The 24,087-nt window shown below is 42.1% G+C and overlaps 2 protein-coding genes across 9 annotated transcripts in view; one reads left to right on the forward strand and one right to left on the reverse strand.

The window, feature by feature from the left end:
- syne1b (spectrin repeat containing, nuclear envelope 1b) overlaps positions 1 to 18,021 on the forward strand; it is a 140,832-nt gene extending 122,811 nt beyond the window's left edge. For 4 of the 8 annotated variants that reach the window (XM_060934445.1, XM_060934453.1, XM_060934446.1 and 1 more), the window contains 24 exons: positions 616 to 710; positions 810 to 1,044; positions 2,420 to 2,614; positions 2,799 to 2,924; positions 3,808 to 3,963; positions 5,207 to 5,365; positions 5,494 to 5,660; positions 5,844 to 6,006; positions 6,117 to 6,304; positions 6,504 to 6,654; positions 6,820 to 7,002; positions 7,950 to 8,087; positions 8,222 to 8,419; positions 8,563 to 8,893; positions 9,249 to 9,317; positions 9,966 to 10,108; positions 11,360 to 11,486; positions 11,657 to 11,868; positions 11,983 to 12,183; positions 12,337 to 12,465; positions 12,558 to 12,770; positions 13,116 to 13,208; positions 13,820 to 13,878; positions 16,889 to 18,021. In XM_060934445.1, coding sequence (XP_060790428.1) covers positions 616 to 710; positions 810 to 1,044; positions 2,420 to 2,614; positions 2,799 to 2,924; positions 3,808 to 3,963; positions 5,207 to 5,365; positions 5,494 to 5,660; positions 5,844 to 6,006; positions 6,117 to 6,304; positions 6,504 to 6,654; positions 6,820 to 7,002; positions 7,950 to 8,087; positions 8,222 to 8,419; positions 8,563 to 8,893; positions 9,249 to 9,317; positions 9,966 to 10,108; positions 11,360 to 11,486; positions 11,657 to 11,868; positions 11,983 to 12,183; positions 12,337 to 12,465; positions 12,558 to 12,770; positions 13,116 to 13,208; positions 13,820 to 13,878; positions 16,889 to 17,135 — 3,978 coding nt within the window. In that variant the 3' untranslated portion in view covers positions 17,136 to 18,021. Of the gene's footprint in view, positions 1 to 615; positions 711 to 809; positions 1,045 to 2,419; positions 2,615 to 2,798; positions 2,925 to 3,807; positions 3,964 to 4,978; positions 5,115 to 5,206; positions 5,366 to 5,493; positions 5,661 to 5,843; positions 6,007 to 6,116; positions 6,305 to 6,503; positions 6,655 to 6,819; positions 7,003 to 7,949; positions 8,088 to 8,221; positions 8,420 to 8,562; positions 8,894 to 9,248; positions 9,318 to 9,965; positions 10,109 to 11,359; positions 11,487 to 11,656; positions 11,869 to 11,982; positions 12,184 to 12,336; positions 12,466 to 12,557; positions 12,771 to 13,115; positions 13,209 to 13,819; positions 13,879 to 16,888 lie in introns of those variants that run through there. The other 4 variants (XM_060934448.1, XM_060934449.1, XM_060934450.1 and 1 more) reach the window with 4 other exon arrangements.
- Positions 18,022 to 18,215: 194 nt separating this feature from the next.
- On the reverse strand, positions 18,216 to 23,856 carry ccdc170 (coiled-coil domain containing 170). Its single transcript, XM_060933107.1, has 10 exons — positions 23,746 to 23,856; positions 23,401 to 23,657; positions 23,160 to 23,304; positions 22,898 to 23,083; positions 22,458 to 22,775; positions 22,126 to 22,305; positions 21,780 to 21,953; positions 20,279 to 20,521; positions 18,603 to 18,818; positions 18,216 to 18,479 (listed from the first exon to the last, which is right to left on the reverse strand). The coding sequence occupies exons 1-10, from the start codon at positions 23,854 to 23,856 to the stop codon at positions 18,216 to 18,218; spliced, it is 2,094 nt and encodes a 697-aa protein (XP_060789090.1).
- Between the last annotated feature and the right edge of the window lie 231 nt (positions 23,857 to 24,087).

The following is a 24,087-nucleotide window of genomic DNA, read 5'->3' on the forward strand; positions in this document are numbered from 1 at the left end:
GTAATATTCACGTCAAACATCAGAATCTTGAACAAGTGTGAGCGCTGTGACTTTAACCGTGGCATGGCAGTTGATACTAAATGGGCTGGTTTGAGTATTTCAGAAACTGCTGATATCCTGGGATTTTTGCACACAACAAAAATCCAAGGAAAATTCCAGGAGATCAGTAATTTCCGAAATACTCAAACCAGCCCATCTAGCGTTAACTATCATGCCACGAAGTCACAGAGATCATATTTTTTCCCTGTTCTGATGTTTGATATGAACTTTACCTGTAGTGCTTGATCTGCATGATTTTATGCACTGTGCTGCAGCCACGTGATTGGCTGATTGGATAACTACATAAATGAGCCAGTGTACAGTTGTTCCTATTAAAATGGCCAGTGAGTGTAGGTCATGAACAAGCTCAAGAACATCTCAATTTTATATAATGTTATTGATGTGCATAAATATTACAACATTAGTCCTTGCTAATTGTTGTAAACACTATAAAAAACATTAAGGGAGAAAAAAGTGCAAAATTGCCATTCGGAATAATGGTGACTCCAATAATTTATCTTTAAAGGTTGAAATAAAAAGGTTTAAAACTCCTTTAATCTTTATTTTTTAATGTAGTTGTTTCAGGCAGAGATGTTCAGCAGACAGCAGATCCTTCACTCCATCATCAGTGATGGACAGCATATGCTTGAGCATGGACAGGTGGACGACAGGTGAATAGGTTTGATTAAAAGGACTTAATGAGCAGTTATAGAGGTACCTATTATATTATACATGAGATACATGATATATCCTAACCACCCCGTTTGTAGAGATGAGTTCAAGCTGAAGTTGGCCTTGTTAAGTAACCAGTGGCAGGGGGTGGTGAGGCGGGCGCAGCAGCGTCGGGGAATCATAGACAGCCTGCTTCGCCAGTGGCAGCGCTACAGAGAGATGCTAGAGAAGCTGCGCAAATGGCTACTGGAGATCTCACAGCATAGCGATGCTCTGCAGCCTGGATCTACAGTACCACTTCAGCAGGCCCGAGCTATGCTGGATGCTGTGCAGGTAACCAGAACCACTCTCCATGTAGCACACTGCTTTCCCTATGTCATGCTGTTAGTCCTGGGCTTCGTTCCCAGTTAATCATAATGTAATAGATGTTGGAAACCCTTTTAATTGCATGTAATGATGTGGAAAACAAAAACTGAAACTATAAAAATGAAACAAAAATGTTTAACACTGTTAAAAATATTAAAATTATTAGAAACTATTAACTGAAATGAAATGCTATGTAACCACATGACATTTTTACTTACTTATTGCCCTCTCGCTCACTCACGAAACGTAGGCCATCGACTACAAGCCTCCATCTTCTGTGATTTTGGGCCATCTTTTCTAGCTTTCCCCAACTGTGTCCCTCCTTCCACATTTCCGCCTCTACACTTCGCCTCCATGTATTAAAGGAGATTCGGCAGTGTAGATTCCTTTCGGCTTTGTCTACCCTGTGTCATTCTTGCACTTCTAAATGAAGGCTCCTCCATCCCAATTTCGATCCGATGTCTTCCTCTAGTCGATGCTTCGGTAATCAACAGTACGGTAATCTACTGAGTGGGGGATTGGCCCACCCAGCTTCACCAGAGCCCCTTTAGCCAGCACGTTTCTGGGTTATTCCAAACAGGCCTTTGTGGCAACCGTAGCGGCCCGGGTAGAAGCCTACCCACCATACTTCACCCTGTTTGGCAATCCCATACTTTGCCTGTTTCTGCCTCCCGCGACAAGAACTAGGGGTTGGACTTTGGGAGGCACATGACATTTTTAACTGTAATAATATTGAGTGGTGCTCTGATTGGCACTTCCTGCTTTGCATGTTCTCCCCGTGTCCGCGTGGGTTTCCTCCGGGTGCTCCGGTTTCCCCCACAGTCCAAAGACATGCAGGTTAGGTTAACTGGTGACTCTAAATTGACCGTAGGTGTGAATGTGAGTGTGAATGGTTGTCTGTGTCTATGTGTCAGCCCTGTGATGACCTGGCGACTTGTCCAGGGTGTACCCCGCCTTTCGCCCGTAGTCAGCTGGGATAGGCTCCAGCTTGCCTGCGACCCTGTAGAACAGGATAAAGCGGCTAGAGATAATGAGATGAGATGAGATATAACGCGGGGGGATATAACTATATCGCTCTGTCCGTCCGGCTGTCTGTCCGTCTGAAAACATTTTAGTTTTCAGAGCATGACTCAAAAACTATTAGGAATTTTTTCACAAAACCTGACAGTTATTTTAAGTGACTGGAGGAGTTGTGCGTTTTGACATTTTGGGATTTCTGTGATTTTTATTTTTTCCATATTTCCATGGCAACTAATTAAACTTAGGAGAATTTGGAGTGGGGATTCATGTGGGGGCCGGGAGGATATGTCATCTCCTGATGACTCTTGTATTCTGTTTGTAGCTGAAAGAGAAGGTACTGCAGAGGCAGCAAGGCAGTTACATTCTGACAGTGGAGGCTGGGAGGCAGCTTTTGCTCTCTGCAGATAGTCGGGCAGAGGTAACCCTGCATGAGGAGCTGCTCAGCATCCAGGAGCGCTGGAGACATGCCAACATTTGCCTGGAGGAGCAAAAGAGAGAGCTGGCTGTCCTACTCAGGGTACAGCACTATACTTTACTACTACTACTACTACTACTACTTTGTTACATTATTGTGTAATTGCACTGTAGGGAGATTTTTTTTAGATGATTCCAAGATGCAGTAGTTTTTCTTTCTTGGTATGCAATTTCTGGAAATCATGAGCAGAAAGAAAGTGACGAAATAAAAATTTGTTTGTGAGCAGGATTGGCAGAGATGTGAGGAAGGCATTGGAGGATCTCAGGAGAAACTGCGGGCTTTTAAGCGTCAGCTCTCTCAGCCTCTGCCAGATCATCATGAGGAGCTGCAGGCTGAACAGATGCGATGCAAGGTACCACTTGCAATACTACCATACTAAGATTTGAACAGGTGGTTCTAATGAAACAGCAATGTTAATTATTAATATGTAATTAATGTTGATATTAAAGTGCATATTCTGGACCAATTTCGTTTTTTTTTTTATATGAAAGAATGTCCCTTTACACACTCATCCAGAAGGGTAATTTTGCACAAGGCCATCTGTCTACAGCAGAAAAAAATTAAATAATAAAATGCATCTGGAAAAATCCCAAGGGAGTCTGGAGCCAGATTCGTGACGTTACCTGCGGAAGCGCCAGCAGGCTGCGCGAGCTTTGCACGGTTTCAGTGCACAGCCTGTGTAGACCAAGCGCTCCCATTTCTCTCTCATTGTCCGGTCTTTTGGAAAACGATGAGTACTAATCCCATCAAGATTGGTGTTGCTACACCCTCCTACGATACATCTGTTAACCATTTTAATAATTACGCGATAACGTTGAAGAAATTTGCAGAAAACCACCAGGTCGTTTTCTCATAAACAAACCAGCGCTGACGTAGGATTCAGAGGGAGGCATCCCGCACGTGACGTCACGAAAATCAGTGTTTGCCGGGAAATCCAAATGCCAAGTTTTTTCAGAGGCGGACCAATTCGCCTCAAATGGCTTGATTTCAACTGAATTTTTCTGGTATTGCGCAAGGTAAAAAAATTGCAGAGAATGCAGAATGTTACAGATATTTGACCAAAGTTTAATATAAAATAGGAGAATTACATTGATCTTGCTCCTGAATTTACCCGTGATATGCACTTTAACAGGAAAACCAAATTGTCAAATTCTCAGATGTTTTTTTTTTTTTCAAATACTGACAGATACAGCATATACATTTTTATATAGTATTAGCTCTTATGTTGAATGCAGGACTTGGAGAGCATGTTTGATGGTTGGACAGAGGACTTGGCTCATCTGACAGTGCTGAGAGAATCTCTCTCAAGCTACATTAGCAGTGAAGACCTGTGTGTGCTGCAGGAACGCATTGAACTGCTGCAGTGCCAGTGGGAGGAGATCTGTCACCAGGTGCTTAACTGTTTTTATTATCAAACAGGTTATATGACAAATAAAAAAAACAACAACTTTATATTGGCGGCACGGTGGTGTAGTGGTTAGCGCTGTCGCCTCACAGCAAGAAGGTCCGGGTTCGAGCCCCGTGGCCGGCGAGGGCCTTTCTGTACGTAGTTTGCATGTTCTCCCCGTGTCCGCGTGGGTTTCCTCCGGGTGCTCCGGTTTCCCCCACAGTCCAAAGACATGCAGGTTAGGTTAACTGGTGACTCTAAATTGACCGTAGGTGTGAATGTGAGTGTGAATGGTTGTCTGTGTCTATGTGTCAGCCCTGTGATGACCTGGTGACTTGTCCAGGGTGTACCCCGCCTTTCGCCCGTAGTCAGCTGGGATAGGCTCCAGCTTGCCTGCGACCCTGTAGAACAGGATAAAGCGGCTAGAGATAATGAGATGAGATGAGATGAGATGAGATGAGATGAGATGAGATGAGACAACTTTATACTGAAAATGTATATTACTTCACTTTCCAAATTAAATACATCTAACGACTTGGATGTAAATATCTAAATTACCGATAGGTGGTGATGTTGCACCATGCCTGAGCTCAGCTTCAGGCCTTTTTCACTAAGATATAAAACATCCAGAAGTAAGTCACTTACAGTGACTTAAAGGCGGACTGGTAAAGCTCTCATCTTTCTCACTTGAGTCATATCACTTATAGTACCAGTATTATAGTATATCTAGTCTATTGTATATGCAATCAAAAACTGTCAATTTGTTAGTTTTAAATGCAATTTTCAAGTCAGTTTAAGATTGTTCATAATTTGGAAAGTCTCACTGGAAATTTACTTTCCTGAAATACATTCTAAATCTCTTTTTATTTAAAAAGTTATGCAGAGTAATTAGTTCTGAGACTGAAAGTAAAATGTGCAGTAGAGAAGGCCTTCCTGTCGGTTTGTTTGAGTGGCATCCGGTGTGTGTGTGTGTGTGTGTGTGTGTGTTTGTCTATAGACCACAGGATGTGTGCAAGCTTTTCATATCACAGCAATAACTTTAGGAGCAGTTACCATTTCAGTAGATCTTTACTCTTCCTATGCAAGCTGCTGCTACAGCTTGACTCATCTGCAGCGATCTGCTTTTTTTAAATTTTATTTTGAACAATTGTATAGGTAGGTATGTATTACAGTAACACATATGGAAAAAAATGCCAATATTGTGCATTTCATTAAGAGTGCTTGTATTATTTTGTCTCTGTGTGCAGTTGTCTTTGCGCCGGCAGCAAGTGAGCGAGAAGCTAAATGAGTGGGCCATCTTTAATGAGAAGTACAAAGAGCTGTGTGCGTGGCTCACACATATGGAGAACAAGGTCTCCCAAAATGGTGACATCAGCATTGAAGAGATGATTGAGAAACTCAGAAAGGTATCAGCTGATATCACATGTATGGTAGATGGAAGTACAGTTAAAAAGGCCTAAACTCACAAACAGTACCAATATGTGCCATGATCACTTAGAGTTGGCCTGACTTATTCCTCTGTATGTCTCTTCAGGACTACCAGGAAGAGCTAACAGCTGCTCAGGAGGATAAGCAGCAGCTCCAGCAGATGGGAGAGCGTTTAGTCAGAGCTAGCCATGAAAGTAAAGCCTCAGAAATAGAACACAAACTCGTCAAGGTCAGTGATCGCTGGCAGCACCTGCTCGACCTCATCGGTGCGAGGTAAGACCACATAGGCTACAGAACTGAAAAACAGTTCTCTCTTTCCATTCATTATTAGTATGATTTTTTTTTTTTAAGTTTGTGTGCTACCTGATACAGAACTCTTTGCATTAGGAAGATTAATCTGTTCCGGTAATGCTGAGTATACTGTGTGTCTGACTCATATCCTATCGTCCATAACAGGACAAAAAAACTGAGGGAGACTCTGGTAGCTGTGCAGCAGCTGGATAAGAACATGAGCAGCCTGCGTTCCTGGCTGGCCCACATTGAGACAGAGCTCTCTCGTCCTATCGTCTATGACACCTGCGACTTTCAGGAAATCCAGAGAAAACTGGACCTGCAGCAGGTATAGTTACACATGCTTCTATTAGATCTAATTTCATGGACACAAAAACTGCCATCGTTCTGTTGAGTAAAACATGGTATAGCACCAAAGCTTATACTTTGCATTTTTAGGAGCTGCAGAGAGATATAGAGAAGCACAGCACAGGTGTGGCCTCTGTGTTGAACCTGTGCGAGGTGCTGCTTCACGACTGTGATGCTTGTGCCACGGACGCAGAATGTGACTCCATCCAACAAGCCACACGCAGCCTGGACCGCCGCTGGAGGAGCATCTGCGCCATGTCCATGGAGAGAAAGCTCAAGTAAGACTGCTTGACCCGAGAGCTTTCATTTTACAATGCCAAAAAAAATGTTTTAGTTAGTTTAATTGATAAAGATATAATTAAATGCATTGTTTAATCATTTTGAGTTTAAATTTATCATGGTGAATCTAAACAAGTGATTCATCTACAGTTGCAGGACGATAATCTTTTCTTTCCTTGAATGATTTTCTCTTCACAGGATTGAAGAGACATGGCGACTCTGGCAGAAGTTTCTGGACGACTTCTCCCATTTTGAGGAATGGTTGGAAATGTCTGAAAGAACAGCTGCCTTACCAAACTCTTCTGGTGTGCTTTACACAGTGGCCAAGGAGGAGCTGAAGAAATTTGAGGTATGGTTCAAGTTATGAGACTTGCATTCCCACAGTGATTTTTTTTCTTTTTTAAGTTTCATGAAACTAATAATCTAAATATTTGTAGATGTATAAATTTATAAATATTTATGGAGTATTTCAGGTCTCTCGATTAACCTATTCTAATTACTTACTCTTAAACAGACTTTCCAGCGGCAGGTGCATGAAAGCCTGACCCAGCTTGAACTGATTAATAAGCAGTACAGGCGGTTGGCACGAGAGAATCGCACAGATGCAGCTTGTCGTCTACGGGAGATGGCACATGATGGAAACCAGCGCTGGGATAACCTGCAGAGAAGAGTGTCCTCTATCCTGCGTCGACTCAAGGTCTGTACGCTTACTGCACCGTTTCTGAGAGTTTAGCTTTTAAATTTAGGCATGATTTATGTAAAAAAAAAATTATGCAAAAATTTAAATATATTTGATTTATATTAAATCACTCGATATACTGTTATGCATGATCCTGATGCATGAACAGATTTTAAACTGTTTAAATTAAAATTTAAACCAAGATCCGTTTGAGATCATCACTAGCTTTCATGGCTCCAAAGCAAAGCTATTCCTCTAAAGGATCATCCAGATCCAAACTGTTTTTGGAGTGGATCACTATATCTTTTGCCGAGCTATTCAACTCGTGGATATCCTGTGCACATCACATCATGTGAGATCCATTCGCCAGTGAGAATGGTGTTGAAAATGCCTTACACATCCATATCTGTATCCATTTATCCTGTACAGGGTCGCTGGAGTCTATCTCCGCTGACTATGGGCGAGAGGCACGGTACGCCCTGGACAAGTCGCCAAATCATCACAGGGCTGACACATAGAGACAAACAACCATTCACACTCATATTCACACCTACAGTCAATTTAGAGCCTAACCTGCATGTCTTTGGACTGTGGGGGAAACCGGAGCACCCGGAGGAAACCCACGCAGACATGGGGAGAACATGCGAACTCCATACAGAAAGGCCCTCGCAGGCCGCTGGGCTCGAACCCAGAACCTTCTTGCTGTGAGGCGACAGTGCTAACCACTACACCACCGTGCCACCTGCCTTACACATTTGAACTGAAATTCACGAGTTAAATCTACAGCGCAGCAGTTTAGAAAACATCAAATCCATAGAATATATAAAACCAAACTAAACTTTAAGTGAAAATATAAAGGTTATAAAAACACCCAAAATGTAAAATGTTTTAAAATGTAATCTTATATGCTCCAATTAACTGGTTACATAGTTGTTTAGTTTGGTTGTATCCTGTTTGCTTTGCAGCACTTTATTAGCCAAAGGGAGGAGTTTGAGACAGCCCGAGACAGCATACTGGTGTGGCTAACCGAGATGGACCTCCAGCTAACTAACATTGAGCACTTTTCTGAGTGTGATGTCCAGGCCAAAATCAAACAGCTCAGGGTGAGTCTCCACTGAGCCATCAGCATGAACTCCTTACTGCTTTACCCTTATATTCACAAAATGTGAATATACTCTGTATGTGTGTTTTATGTTTCTTTGTCTTTGTTTTCTTTGGTCTTTGGTCATCCATGTAGGCATTCCAGCAGGAGATCTTACTGAACACAACCAAGATTGAGCACATCTTGCAGCATGGGGAGGCACTGATAGAGAAGAGTGAGCCTCTAGATGCTGCAGTTATTGAAGAAGAGTTGGAAGAGTTACAGCGCTACTGCCAGGAAGTATTTGGACGAGTGGAACGTTATTACAAGAAACTCATCCGTCTACCGGTACAGGTAAATGTTTTTTAAACTAGTCCTGCTAAGATAAATACAGGTGTAGATATCTGTTGTACTTATACAACTTGTCCTTTCACTACTGACTGTTTCCACTGGATGAAATTTTAGCATGATGTATGGTAAGTCCTGTGTATTTGCAGTTCACAGATGATGAGCATGACATTTCCTACTCGGATCGGGAATATGATTTAGACGAGCCGGGTGATGTGTCCAGCTTTCCATGGAGTGAACGTCTAGGTGATAGTCAACTCTCTCCGGTACCCTCCTCAAGCCAATCTGCCTCCCTGGCTGCCCCACTTCGGGCTGAGCAGTCAGGCCGAGACACTCCAGCTAGTGTTGACTCCATCCCCCTAGAATGGGACCACGACTATGATCTGAGTCGTGGCCTAGAGAGCGCCACCAGATCCTCAGAGCAAGGAGAGGAGGGAAAGGATGGAGCATATGTTCAGGGATTAGGATCTGCACTTTCAGGTCAGTATGCACATCTTATTCAGCCTTTGGTAAATAGCATAAAGGTCTGTAAACAAGAGTGTTTAAATTACATTGCGATTGCATAGTGTTACGTTTAAAATACGAGAACTGACCCGACAGCTGTAGTGCTTCGTAATTAGGAGACCTAAGTAGTAATAGAACAGCCCCATGCTCTTCCCAAACATAATCTGACATCTGAATCTGTTTTAAACTGTTATCAGTAATACCTGTACTGATAAATTTGCAGTATTATGTATGTCAAATCATTGAAACCATCTATCAGTAATTTCCTATAGTCAAATTTAAGACCTACTGCCAAAACTGTGCTGTGTGCATTGTATATGTCTCTTTCCAGATGTAGTGATCCCAGAGAGCCCAGAGGCATATGTAAAACTAACAGAGAAAACACTGAGATCCATCTCTGGTAGGCAACAGATGCCACACCATGCTTCCGTGGTGGGGCGCATAACTCAGTATGAGAGATTTACTCACAGCCTACCGCTTGGGACTTTGATTATTTTCAGTTTCTACTCACAACCCCAATCACAACACAGCCATCAAATAGCTGCCATTAGCTGCAGTACCTTCTAACCCCCTTTCCCTTATTTTATTGTGGGTTAATTTTCACAGTTTAACCTACTGCACGTAGAATTAAAATATGTGATTGATGCTTTTTGTGTTTGCTGAAAGTGTTTTTCTTTTCCTTTGTGTATATTTCCTAAACACTTGGGTATTATTCACAATCCCTAACAACTGCAACTCAACATTTATGAACATATAGCAAATCATTCAAGCTCAGTAAAACTAAATATGTGGATATAAAATTTATTTATAAAATCATGCTAATAATGGTTGTAGAGAGTTATGAACAATGCCCATAAACTCATTTTAGTCCAAACCCAGTACAACTTTAATGTGTTTTTGGTGGAGATTAGCTGTAAATCACAGGCATATCACAAAGCATGGCATACAGCAGTGATAGTTTTAGTCTATGGTTTGGCTTCAGCTGTTGTCCAAGTGCACGTTCAGATACCTTTTGGATTTTGATGGTAACTGCTTTGTGCATCTGCAGGAGAGGCTGCCTCTCTTGAGACTCATTTCCGGCAGCTTGCAAAAGCCCTTGACACGAGCCACTTCCACCTCCAGCAGACCGAGAACATCATCCGCAGCCGTACACCTACTGGCCCTGAGCTGGATGCCTCCTACATGGGCTATGTGAGTCCTCTAGAGACATGGGTTCTCTCGTAGCTGAAGTATGGAGCTACAGTGAAATGACTGCAGTATAAAATGACTTACATTAAGGCCCGGTCCCACTGCACTTACGGATGCAAAGAGGATGTAAAACGTAAAAAAATCTTTGCCATCCGTTGGAAAACGCTATGCATCCGTTGTGTACTCATTGCATACGTGCTTCATACGCTCTATCCATCGAGCATCCGTCCACTGTGATTTCATCCGCGCAAAAAGTTTTCAGCTGCACAAAACTTTTAGAACGGATGAACTTTCCGCTGTGTACGATGTAAATCCGCGACATATACGAGCAACAAACGTTCTATGTCCGTTATCATCCGTTAAACGTCTGCTGTATCCTCTCTGCATCCTCTGGGCATCCTCGCAACTCACATCCGCTGCAGCTGAAAACGGAAAGAGGGAGGAAAGATAAGGTACATGAAACGTCTATTCATCGTTAGTAGCACGGAAATAGAAAGGATGTAAGCGTATGCATCTCGTATATAAAGTATTCAAAACGGACAAAGCGTTTATATCTGGGATGTATCTCGTATATTTAGGATGTCTGGAGTATGTCTAGAGTATGTAGAAGGACACCTAGTGGACAATCGATATTTTGTATAAAAAGGGGGAGAAAATCATCTGGATCTCAGTAGAGATGTATCGATGTAGCCGCCAGCACGTCTTTCCGCTTTATGCTGACGGCGTGCGTGCTGCATCCCTTTATATCCGCGGAGCAGACGCAATTCATACCCCCCGCATGCGCAGTGAACGGTCTGCATCCGATATACATCCGCGCAACATCCCCTTTGTTTCCGTTAGGCGTACGTGATGCATCCCCTTCATCCGCTATGCATCCGCTCTTTCTGCTATGCGTCCGCTTCTCAGTTATCACCGGTAACCCCTTCGGAGCTGTCATCCACTTCCATCCGCTTTCATCCGCTAGGCTTCTTATGAACATGCGTTTAACATCCCCGCTATATACTACCCACGCCCGTTCTTTTCCGTTCTGTTTTCGCAAATTTTCGCCAATTTTGTCCATTTCTGGAGCGGATGAAAACGGATAGAGCCACCCCCGAAATTTTGCTCGTCCGCTGTGTCCTTTTTGCATACGTTTTGTGTCCATCGGCCAGTGGGACCAGGCCTTTACTGAGTGGTTTTGGCAGGTGTTAGTAATACCTCATGTAGATTTTGCTCTGCATTCTTTGATTGAACTGTTCTCTCTGGCTTTGGCAGATGCGGTTGCTTGGCGAGTGTCGTGACAGTATTGACACAGTGAAGAGGGTCGGCTGTGAGCTGAAGGAGGAAGAACACAAGCTGGCAGGGTTTGTGAACCCCAGCAGCTCAGAATCACAGACCTCTGGTACTCATACTCAAGTCTCACACTGTGTCAGGAAATATTAGATTATTTAACATCTAACTGTTTGTTCTGCAATGTGATATTGTCTACATGTATTTGCTGGGTCATGTATTTATATACTGTACGTACATTTATAACTCAGTAGTTTATTCTTCTCTGCCACTGCCCTGTAGGAGTAATTGAGCGCTGGGAACTGCTGCAGGCTCAGGCTCTCAGTAAAGAGTTACGCATGAAGCAGAACCTGCAGCAGTGGCAACAATTTAACTCCGACCTCAACAGCATATGGACCTGGTTGGACCAGGCTGAAGAGGAGCTGGAGCAGCAGCAGAGGCTGGATGCTAGCACTGATATCCACACCATTGAGTTGCGCATCAAGAAACTCAAGGTCAGCCGTCCCAAATTGCCCAAACTGACTGCATTTAAACCGTACTCCGTGTGACATTTCTCTCTCTCTTATATTCCAGGATTTCTTCAATAATAGTCTCACTTTACTCTTCAGGAACTCCAGAAGGCTGTGGACAAGCGCAAGGCCATAGTGCTGTCCATAAATCTGTGCAGTTCTGAGTTTGTACAGGCAGACACTGAGGATTCTCAAGAGCTGCAGGGCCGACTGAAGGAAATGAATAACCGATGGGAGCGGCTAACCTGCTCTCTCGACGAATGGAGGAGCTCTCTCCAAGATGCACTAATGCATTGCCAGGCAAGTCTGCCAACTTCTATTACAATAAACAATTGACCACTCTGTCATGCCTTTTAAAAATGGGGGGTTTAGTAGGTATGATTTAGTCATTTTGTAGGTGTCTCATTCTATCAGTGAAATGTTAACAGTAGACAATAAACCTTTGTCCTGCAGGACTTCCATGAAATGAGTCATGGTCTGTTATTGTGGCTGGAGAATATTGATCGTAGGAGAAATGAGATCATCCCCATCGATCACAGTCAGGACACTGACATTCTGCACGAACATCATAAAACCCTCTTGGTACAGCATGGTTTATCAATGTTTGAGTGCCCAGTATGTACTTTTGTAAATCTATAACTAGTAGTGAATCTCATTTTGCTTGGTCATACCAGCAAATCCGTCGGGAACTGCTCGACTCTCAGCTGAAGGTGGCGTCGTTGCAGGACATGTCTCTGCAGCTATTGGTCCACTCAGAGGGCAGTGAGTGCCTGGAAGCCAAGGAGAAGGTGCACGTCATTGGCAACCGCCTCAAGATGCTATTGAAAGAGGTGACACGAGACATCAGAGAGCTGGATAAAACTCTGGACATCACCAGCAATCAGCAGGTCAGTACATCAGTTAGACTCGTGAAATATGGAATAATACAGTACTTTCTTGTCGCAGCGTTTTCATAATGCACCTATTACCACCAATTGCTGCTCAAAGTTAACATGTATTTTTGTTTTATATGTGGATTCAGCTGCCGTGCAAGTTAATTTGAAATTTATCCCTTAGTAAACCATTTATGAAGCTATTATCTCAGCACTGTGTTTGGTTACTAGAATTTTAATACGGGCTAGCAGCTGTCTTCCAAAAGGCTGCTTTTGTTGTTCAGTTTTTTAAATCAAGGTTTGGATAAAAATTGGTCACCATAAATTGATTAGTTTCCCCATATATTTTCTTTCTGTCAGGATCTGTCATCTTGGTCATCTGCTGATGAACTGGACACATCTGGTTCATTGAGTCCTGTGTCTGGACGAAGCACTCCCAGTCGCCATCGATCGGTAACAAACCATCCTAATATTCTGTGGGGCTATGCAAGGATGAAAGTGATTATCACATTAAGGCAATACATTTTTATTTGTGTCCCTGATGTCCCTAGAACGTTGCCACTAGACACGCTTGACACCTCAATATATTTGTGCAGTATCAGTGTCCCTCCAGATTCAGACCCTGCCCTCTTCCTTCACATCTAAACCAATTCAGAACTTAAGATGTGATTCTGTTTTTACAACCCCATGTTCTGCCTTGTTTAGTTCTTCCAACACATTTGCTTGTATTCATGGACCTTCTATACTCCCATGTAGTAACTCTCAAAGAACACTGGTTCAGTAATATTAAAACAGAAAGTTGTAGTTCTATACAATACGTGAAACACGTTTCAAATTAGAATTCTACATAAAAGTACCAGTATTTCATATATCTTTCAGTATTTTAGGGTTTTCTGCTATAATGTGTTTTGATGAACCAGTTTCTTTGCTTTCAGAGAATTCCTGTCACCCTCTCATTTGAGTTTCTGGTTTTCTTTTGGGTTTCTTTCATCAGTAGCTTTGTCTTTATTTGCCTGGACTGAAACATTCTTTCTTTCTTTTACCCCCCTGTTCATTGCAAACAGAAACGGGGCAAAAGTAGTCTGTCACAGCCTGGACCCTCTGTGAGCAGTTCACACTACAGGTACCTGTCTCCTGGTTTCTAGAACACCTGGAAGATAATGGAAATCAACCCATGACCTGACTGTAGATGTTGTCATCTGCTGGGTTGATCTCAACATCTATTAACCCTGTGCCTGTGACTAATGCCAGGCCAGTCAGATGACCTTTATTTATTTAAGTGCCATTGCAGAACTTACCTAAAGGCTCATGCCAGTGGATTCCATCACCTTCTGTGTTTCTAGACACTGCTTAGCCTAGGAGTCTTAGACAGATGACATACAGGAGGACATGCACCAGAGAAATATATTGTACTATTTAATATGTTTCTTCCAGTACCATCTCAATGCTGTATTTTTCTGCTTATAATCTGTGGCTGAAAAATATTATTGCTGCTGAGCATTTTTTTTTCCATCGTCCCTGTAGCCAGCAAGTGTCTGCAATGAACAAAGTCTTGGCAGCAGCCTATTTTATTCTCTTCCTCTCTTTCTTGTGTCTCACATCTTCTGAGTAACTAATCCACCATTTTCTTCCCCTTCCTATCTGCCATCTGTGGTTTTATTCTCCCAGTTCTCCATCTGTAGAGCATAGCTTGGCACGTTGGGACATTGTAAGTGTTAGCAAGTGTTGAAGCCATTACAATGTAGTATATAGGCTCAGTGACCCCAGCACCTCAAACGCTGCTCTCGCAAAGGGCTATTATGAGTCAAATTAAAAATGTAGATATTGAAATTATATATAAATCAAGACTTTTCTTTGAACTGTATACCATAAAAAGTGAAGCCTCTACATTAATACTGTGTTCAAAATCTTGATATTACAGTGGGGCAAAAAAGTATTTAGTCAGTCACCAATTGTGCAAGTTCTCCCACTTAAAAAGATGAGAGAGGCCTGTAATTTTCATCATAGGTATACCTCAACTATGAGAGACAAAATGAAAAAAAAAATCCAGAAAATCACATTGTCTGATTTTTAAATAATTTATTTGCAAATTATGGTGGAAAATAAGTATTTGGTCAATAACAAAAGTTCATCTCAATACTTTGTTATATATCCTTTGTTGGCAATGACAGAGGTCAAACATTTTCTGTAAGTCTTCACAATGTTTTCACACACTGTTGCTGGTATTTTGGCCCATTCCTCCATGCAGATCTCCTCTAGAGCAGTGATGTTTTGGGGCTGTCGCTGGGCAACTCCCTCCAAAGATTTTCTATGGGGTTGAGATCTGGAGACTGGCTAGGCCACTCCAGGACCTTGAAATGCTTCTTACGAAGCCACTCCTTCATTGCCCGGGCAGTGTGTTTGGGATCATTGTCATGCTGAAAGACCCAGCCACGTTTCATCTTCAATGCCCTTGCTGATGGAAGGAGGTTTTCACTCAAAATCTCACGATACATGGCCCTATTCATTCTTTCCTTTACACGGATCAATTGTCCTGGTCCCTTTGCAGAAAAACAGCCCCAAAGCATGATGTTTCCACCCCCATGCTTCACAGTAGGTATGGTGTTCTTTGGATGCAACTCAGCATTCTTTCTCCTCCAAACACGACAAGTTGAGTTTTTACCAAAAAGTTCTATTTTGGTTTCATCTGACCATATGACATTCTCCCAATCCTCTTCTGGATCAACCAAATGCTGTCTAGCAAACTTCAGACAGGCCTGGACATGTACTGGCTTAAGCAGGGGGACACGTCTGGCACTGCAGGATTTGAGTCCCTGGTGGCGTAGTGTGTTACTGATGGTAGCCTTTGTTGCTCTCTGCAGGTCATTCACTAGGTCCCCCCGTGTGGTTCTGGAATTTTTGCTCACCGTTCTTGTAATCATTTTGACCCCACGGGGTGAGATCTTGCGTGGAGCCCCAGATCGAGGGAGATTATCAGTGGTCTTGTATGTCTTCCATTTTCTAATAATTGCTCCCACAGTTGATTTCTTCACACCAAACTGCTTACCTATTGCAGATTCAGTCTTCCCAGCCTGGTGCAGGTCTACAATTTTGTTTCTGGTGTCCTTTGACAGCTCTTTGGTCTTGGCCATAGTGGAGTTTGGAGTGTGACTGTTTGAGGTTGTGGACAGGTGTCTTTTATACTGATAACGAGTTCAAACAGGTGCCATTAATCCAGGTAACGAGTGGAGGACAGAGGAGCCTCTTAAAGAAGTTGTTACAGGTCTGTGAGAGCCAGAAATCTTGCTTGTTTGTAGGTGACCAAATACTTATTTTACCGAGGAATTTACCAATTAATTCATTAAAAATCCTACAATGTGATTTCCTGGATTCTTTCCCCCCATTCTGTCTCTCATAGTTGAAGTGTACTTATGATGAAAATTACAGGCCTCTCTCATCTTTTTAAGTGGGAGAACTTGCACAATTGGTGGCTGACTAAATACTTTTTTGCCCCACTGTAGATAACGACCTTTTCTTTAGTACCTGCAAATAGATTCTGAATGTTGTATTTAGGATTTCTAACATGATTGTAATACTGCTAGCTTTAACCTGATACTGTATGGAGTAAATTCTTGGAACGAATGCTGATATTCTAAAAGAAACCTACATGTGGCACTGCAGCTGCTTTTCCAGAACAAATGCTAGACAGCAGTCTTTCTTTTTGGCATGCATTGTAGTAGCTCTAACAACAATGTGAAAGATAAACGCTCTTTTAAAATAACCTTTTTGTTGCTAAATATAAGCAAAACCTTGCGTTATCTTCAGACTTATGCTGTCTTTGTCTGGCTTGAGCAGCTAAACCTGTCTGAAATTGTGGTGATGTTATTTGGTGAAATAGAAAGTCAGTAATTCTAACTCAAGGTGCATGATATTTAATCTGGCAAATATGTGTGAATGCAGAGGAAATCCCTGAAAAAGACAGGATATGATTATGATGTGTATATATATATATTTTATACAGCAGTCCACTTGGATCTTAGTAGCAAAGAAGATGTACATAGCAAAGAAGTAGCAGTGTGCTACAGTTAGCCCAGATAGATAAATGTTGCATTTGAATGTGTCTGCCTGATCTGTTGTGTCCCTTGTGCGAGCAGGTCTCTCAGCGTCGCTGGATCCGATTCCTCCCATTCTGAGGAGAAGGAGTCGCCCTCCTGGTGTAGAACTTTCCTCCAACGAGTCCTCTGGGCCGCACTGCCTGTGCAGCTGCTATTGCTGCTATTGGTGGCCTTGGCCTGTCTGGTGCCTATGTCTGAGGAGGACTACAGTTGCTCCCAGTCTAACAACTTCGCTCACTCTTTTCATCCTATGCTCAGTTACACAAATGGGCCTCCACCTATGTGAGCTTGGTTTTTACATTAGACACTCTTCAGTTCCGAGTTCTTGAAAGATTTTACTCTGACTGAGACCAATAGATTAGCATCCAAAGCTGATCATGTTTGTGTCTTTGTATAGCTAAATAGAGCTGCTAAGTTGACTTGTGTGTTGTGTGGAGTTTGGAATAAAAATTCCTTGCACTGAAAATTAATAAGCTGTAGGATAGGTGGTTGCTGGTGGTACAGATAGTTCTTCCAAATTTCAAAAGGGTAAATATATATACACAAAAAAAGTATTTTGACTGGATAGCCCTGGATTTTAAATTAAAATACTGTTAGGTGTTACTGAATACTGGAGGTATATATAGCAATCTACTAAGGCCTATTATTTTAGTTTTGTTTGTTTAATCATGGAAAGTATTGACATTTGATTTAATGCAAAGAATATAAACTGCATTCCTTATAACAGATGAGTTGTAAAACAACATTTTAAAGAGCTATATATGGGAACTATTTTTATATGTATTTTTGGCATGTAATCTTTTTGCTTTTAAATTTGTTTGATTTATTGGCTTTGTCATTGTTCAATACTGATCTTAATTATAACTAACTTACTGTAATAATCAAGTTGTCATGAATATACTGTATTCTGTGAAAGATCACTAATCATATATTGATCTACAGTTGTATGTACAGTTTGCTCAGACCTAAGAAGAATTTGTGTTAAAAATACAGACAGTATACGCATAATATGTATTTGTGAGTGGATTTTTGCAATAATCCAACAACATACAGTACATTAACTATATTAAGAGTTCCCTCGTTACACATGGCCAGAGTACAATACTCAGTTAGATTTTAACTATGAAACAAAGAAGTCATTTGTGCCATGTACAATATGCACATATCACAATGGAAGAAAAATGATCTTTTATTAAAAATGTCTGAATCAGTAGAACAATATTTTAATTAATTCATTCACAATGTGCACCATATTTAACCTGGTTAATTACAAGTGTTATTAAATTATAAAATCGTGTTATTAAATTATAATAACACTTGTAATTAATTGTCTCGTAAACACTATATATGATTGCTACGTTGCTGCTCAGGTTGTAGTTGGAGTAGACAATGTAGGTTGCTCTGATACTTCAGGCCCTGCAGAGTCTGTTGTAACGATAGAGCATGCAGGGGCATCTGGGATCAGTGCTGTGTGGTGCTGATGATGTGGCACTACACACTGGTTGACCAGGGTAAAGTGATGACCTGAATGAATAAGAACCTCCAGCCTCTTGATAATCTCACAGCTGGGAACGGAGGCTGGCGTGTTCATCCCTAACATCTGAGCAATGACGGTACAGAAATCCATCAGCTGTAACACAAAACAAGACAAGGTAAATGAGACCATTTAATAATGAGAGAAAAGGGGATACATCTGAGTTCATAAGAATGCAGACTTATTCAGACTGTATGAGTCATAGTTACTCATCACTACCTTCTTCTCTCTGTGGGCGAGCTCTGCCATGGCACTGGCCTGGCTGTGGAGCAGTCTCTGTGCTTGCTGTAGTTCATCCCGGGCTCTGTGCTCCTGATTCTGGAGCTCTGTCTTCGCTGTTGCAAGTCTCTTCTCCACTTTCTCCTTGTTCTTCTCCAGTTTTCCTAGACTCTTAGTCTGATCTTCAATGGTTCTGTTCTGTTCCATCACTCTGATCTTATTGTACCAGACAAAGCAATGCCTGAGGTACTGTAAGATGTTTCCCCATTTCCTCTTTAATTTAGTCTTGGCCAAATCCCACCCACCAGTCAGGACTCCCATACAACAGCTACCAACTGGGGAGGGTGACGTTTATCACATGCTTCCTCCGAGACATGTGAAGCCAGTCAACCACATCTTTTTGAACTGCTTATGCTGTGCCACAGGCAGTGTAACACACTTGGAGGAAAGTGCTATCTACCCTCTTCTGCATACATGAGCTCATAGACACCCATGATTGGCTAGGGTCAGTTTGACTGACACGGGAGGTAGTATGACACCCCTCTCTCCCAGAGACAATGGTCAATTTTGCTCTTTTGGGCTGCGTTCCAATAGTCTTTTTTGCTTAGGAACATTCCTAAGTGAGTGAATTGACGCGGAAGTAACTAAGTGGTAGCCATGATAAGAGCTGTTCAAATTTCTAAATGCTAAGGAAAGGTGCTTTAATGTTTCCTTTCCTATCTCCTTTAGCATGTAGTACACTGGACCATCATCTATGAAAAGAAAGGAGATAATGCCATCCCACAATTTGATGCAGCAGCAACATTTAAAGTGACACACCATCAGCGTGCCATTCAAGGAAACAATTATATCAATAATTAAATAATTAATCATAAAATAATCGTGATTCATGTCAATAAATATGAATGGACAGGAAGGCGAGTGTGTGCAACCATTCTCAATGTGACAATCATTTCATTTCAGTTTTGTGACTGGTAGCCTATATTCCTTTTTTATTTCAATTCCAACTTTGGTAATGAAGTAATATTTTTCACTGTGTTGTCCACATGTATATAGACTGCATGAAACAACATGTTACGAACGCAAAGGGTGAAGATGTGCTTTTTGTAGTGCATCTTCAGAACACTGTAGTTTCTCACAGCAGACCCATGTCAATAACATCCACCATTGCATAATCGCATAGCCTAGTGCAAGTGCAATTGGATTCTCTTAGCACTGCAGTTGTCTTTTCCACCGCCCTTATGAATTCTCCTTCACATCTTTCCTTGACCTCATGATGATTTCCATGAAGATCAAGGAAAAGTGGTTAGGAAAGGACATAGGATGGACTATTGGAACCCAGCCAAGGACTCCCAACCGTGGATGGCTGTTTCACTGGTGAGATTGGAACTCACAATTTCTAGAGGATAGGGTGAATGCTGCCGTGCCACTTGGGAATCCTACTGTAAGATATTTTTTAATGTTTATAGACATTAGCATTGAAATTATGGCAAAGTATAACTGAGTCTCTTAATTTTATTTGTCACTTATCATGTTCAACCTTAAGTTATGTAGCACAGCAGTATGCTCATTACTACATACACACTTTTCATTCATAGTAATCAATATCCATTTAAACATGGTTAAGGCACTCTGCCTCTTGTTGGCATGTAAGCCAGAATTCTCTTCCCCTCTACCTTCAGCTCATTGGTGTGAGAGAGCTGGGCCTTCAGGTCAGTGGCGGAGAGTCGCATGGCATTAAGCTCAGCCTGAAGTCGCTCCACCTTCTTCTGCAGTTTCCTGCTGGCCACTGTAGCATCATCCCTCTCCACGGCCAATGCTGAACGACTCCTCTTCTCTTCATCCAGCTGGGTCATCTTCCTCCGTAGAAGATCCATGTGCAGGTCCTTACTCTCTAAGCGCTGCTTCTGATCCTTCAACTGCACCAAAAACAGCAGAGATTAGAACAGAGTCATAAAGACTGTGTCAAATTAGACAAAATAATAGAGGACCCTTCATGGCTCATGGCATGGTAAGATATCCACAGATCAGCCATAACATTAAAACCACCTGCCTAAGATTGTGTAAGTCCCCCTTGTGTTGCCAACATAGTTCTGACCCATCGAGGTATGGACTCCATAAGATTTCTGAAGATGTGCTGTGGTATCTGGCACCAAGACGGTAACAGCATTCTTGAACAATTTTTGCAGTGTGGCAGAGTGCATTATCCTGCCATTAGGAAATACTGTTGCCATGAAGGGGTGTACTTGGTCTGGAACATAGTTTAGATACGTGGTACGTGACAAAGTAATATCCACATGAATGCCAGGACCCATAGATTCCCAGCAGAACATTGCCCAGAGTATCACACTGCCTCCACTGGCTTGCCTTCTTCTTGGTGTCATCTATTCCTCAAGTAAGTGATGCATGCTCACACACACACATGCACACGTGATGTAAAGGAAAATGTGATTCATCAGACCAGGCCACCTTCCTCCATTGCATCATGGCCCACTTCTGATGCTCATGTACCCATTGTAAGTGCTTTCAGGGGTGGGCAGGGGTCAGCATGGGCACTATGAATAGTCTGCAGCTACGCAGCCCTATATACAGCAAACTGCGGTGCACTGTGTGTTCTGACAATTTTCTATCACAGCCAGCATTAACTTAAGCAATTTGTGCTACAGTAGCTCTTCCGTGGGATCAGACCAGATGGTCTAGCCTTCACTCCTCATGTACATCAGTGAGCCTTGGGCACCCATGACCCTGTTGCCAGTTCACCGGTTGTCCTGTCCTGGACCACTGTTGGTAGGTAGTAGCCACTGTATACCGGGAACACCCCACAGGAACACTATTGTTTTGGAGATCCTCTGATCCAGTTGTCCAACCATCACAATTTGTCCCTTGTCAAAGTAGTTCAGATCCTTATGCTTGCCTATTTTTCCTGCTTCCAACACATCAACTTCAAGAACTGACTTGCTACCTAATACATCCCACCCCTTGACAGGTGCCACTGTAATTATAAATGTTATTTGTTTCATTTCTCAGTACTTTTATTGTTATGGTTGATCAGTGGTTGATCAGGCATCAGGAAAAAGTATGCAAACAATATAGTCTACATTCTTCAGTCACTGTTAATCTTATACCAGCTACAGCCAAATGTTTTTTTTGTTGTTGTTTTTTGTAGATGTAACCAACCTTTTTCTGAAGACTGTAAATCATAGTCTTGGTTTCCACTAAAGCTGTTCCCTCCTGTCTAGTCAGTTGTTCTGCACGTGCCAGTATGGCCTCAAGTTGCATGTCAAAACCCAAATCTGTGGTTATATGCTCAATTCTCATTTTCTCTGAAAGATGCTCCAGAAACTGCAAGTACTGTATGAGAAATGGAAAATTAAACAACCAAGTTCAGTGGGGAACTATTAAATGTTACTTCTGCCCCTGTACTGAAGTATGACGACAGCCCACAATTTAAAATCACAAGAAATACAGCCACTGAAGTGGAAAGGTACAGAGTGGTGGAAACATTACGTCTATGTGAGCTCACTTGTTGTTTTTCATGACTCTGCTCATCTTTGCTCACTCCCACAGTGAGCAGCTCTGACTCCAGTATTTGCATCTTGTTCTGGAGCTGCTGCTCCCTCTGTTCTGCTGCCCTGTGCAGCTCCGTCTGCCTACCAAGTTCCTGTAAGGCTGTAGCCAGCCTGGTCTCCATCGCAGTAACAGACTGTAGCATATGCAAACAGTATTAGCATCTGAATAGAATACCATAGTGAACTACTTTCATATAAATATTGAACCAAAGTCAAACCACTAAGCCATCAGAAATAATAAAATGTATGTTTTGTTTTGTTTTTTTGTCTGAGATGTTAACACTACCTCAGTGCTGCTTTTCTCTCTTCTGCAGACTTCTCGGAGTCTCTCCAGAACATGTTCTTCTTTAGGCAGGGAAATGACGGGCTCATTTCCAAGCAGAACTTGCACTTCTTTGAAAAAGGACTCCATGCGACTGTGTAATGCTTGTGCCTCATTTTGGCTCCTGAGGAGTCTTTGCTCCAGATCTTGAGAGCACTTCTTATAAGGGCTGCACTCCTCCTTAGTAGCAACCAGGGCAAGCTCACATTCCTGCAGCTTGTTCCTCAGGTTCTTATTGTCTACTTCCAGGCTCTGTTTCTTTAGTAGTGTGCAATCAAGTTCCTGAGTGACACAATACGCAGTGGAGGAAAACATGAATCTGCACATGCCACTAAAATAAGCACGTATCAGAATCTGAATTGTTACATTCCTGTGAACTGTCAGATAAATGGGCAGGAATATACCTGTCTAACAGAGTTCAGGTCACTCGCTCGGATAGCCGATGCTTTCTGTTCATGGTCCACATCAGCCACTAGTCTTCTCAGTGTTTCTCTGCTGGCTTTACTCTCCACCTCATAGGATTTCACACTCTCCTCTAGGGCACATATCTGAGTCTTCTGTCTATCTCTCTCCTTGCAGCACAGGTCCACCTGAAGATGCAAACAAGTTTCAGTAACACAGAGATTTAGAAATTCGTGTTGAATGCAGAGTTCATCATCAACTCACCAAAGAGACAACTGTCTCCATGGGTTTATCATTCCCAGCTAAATCGACAGAAAGCTTGCTGACTAGTCTGGATAAAAATTCTTTGCATTTCCTCTGCAAATCAGTAGTCTCTTGCTTTGTCTTGTTCCATTCTTTAAGATACTCCCTACAAAGAAAACATTCAAACTTTACATAAGCTTTTCCTTGCATATAAAGGAATGTAGATACAATTTATCAAAAGAGATGAATAACCAAATCTCACTTGGACTGAATCTCCAGTTGTAATGCTCTTTCCTTCAAATCTTCCTTCTCCTTGGTAAGTGCTTGTAATTTCATATCTGTAATGCTTTTAGAGGTGGCAATGGAGATCATTTCTTCTTCAGTGTTGTGAATGCGCTCCCTGAGGGAGCTGATGAGAGATGCCTGTCTGGCCTCTGTCTCCTTGTGCCTGTCAGTTGCCTCTCTCAGATCTTTCACAGTAGTCTCCTGAGAGGAAAGCTTGGATCGACAATCCACCAGCTGACAAGTTAAATGAAGGATAAGTTGGCATGAAGGATATATTTAAAGTAGACTTGGCCCTTTAACATGAAGGTTTATGATATCATACCTCTGAGTGGAGACTTTGATATTTGGCCTGGAGGGCTGCTAGCTCCTCCCGGGCAGATTCTGTGGCCTGTTTGTAGTGGTGCAGGTGCTGCTGGATTACTGAATCTTCCATTGTAATGATACACGGTTCTTATCTGTTAATGAGATGAGCACAGATTAACTCATGGGTTCTTTACCTTTTTGACCAGTGACCCCATTTTAAGGCTAAGGTAGGCAATTTATTTTAGAAGCACTTTTTGTTATATTTCTTGGAATTCTCTTTATATCTCGATAGCAATTAATAAATCTAACACTCTGACAATAAAAAGGGGAAAAAAAATCCATAATCTGTGGCAATCACAGG

The sequence above is a fragment of the Neoarius graeffei genome, chromosome 11, assembly GCF_027579695.1.
Source record: "Neoarius graeffei isolate fNeoGra1 chromosome 11, fNeoGra1.pri, whole genome shotgun sequence".
NCBI classification, from domain to species: Eukaryota; Metazoa; Chordata; class Actinopteri; order Siluriformes; family Ariidae; genus Neoarius; species Neoarius graeffei.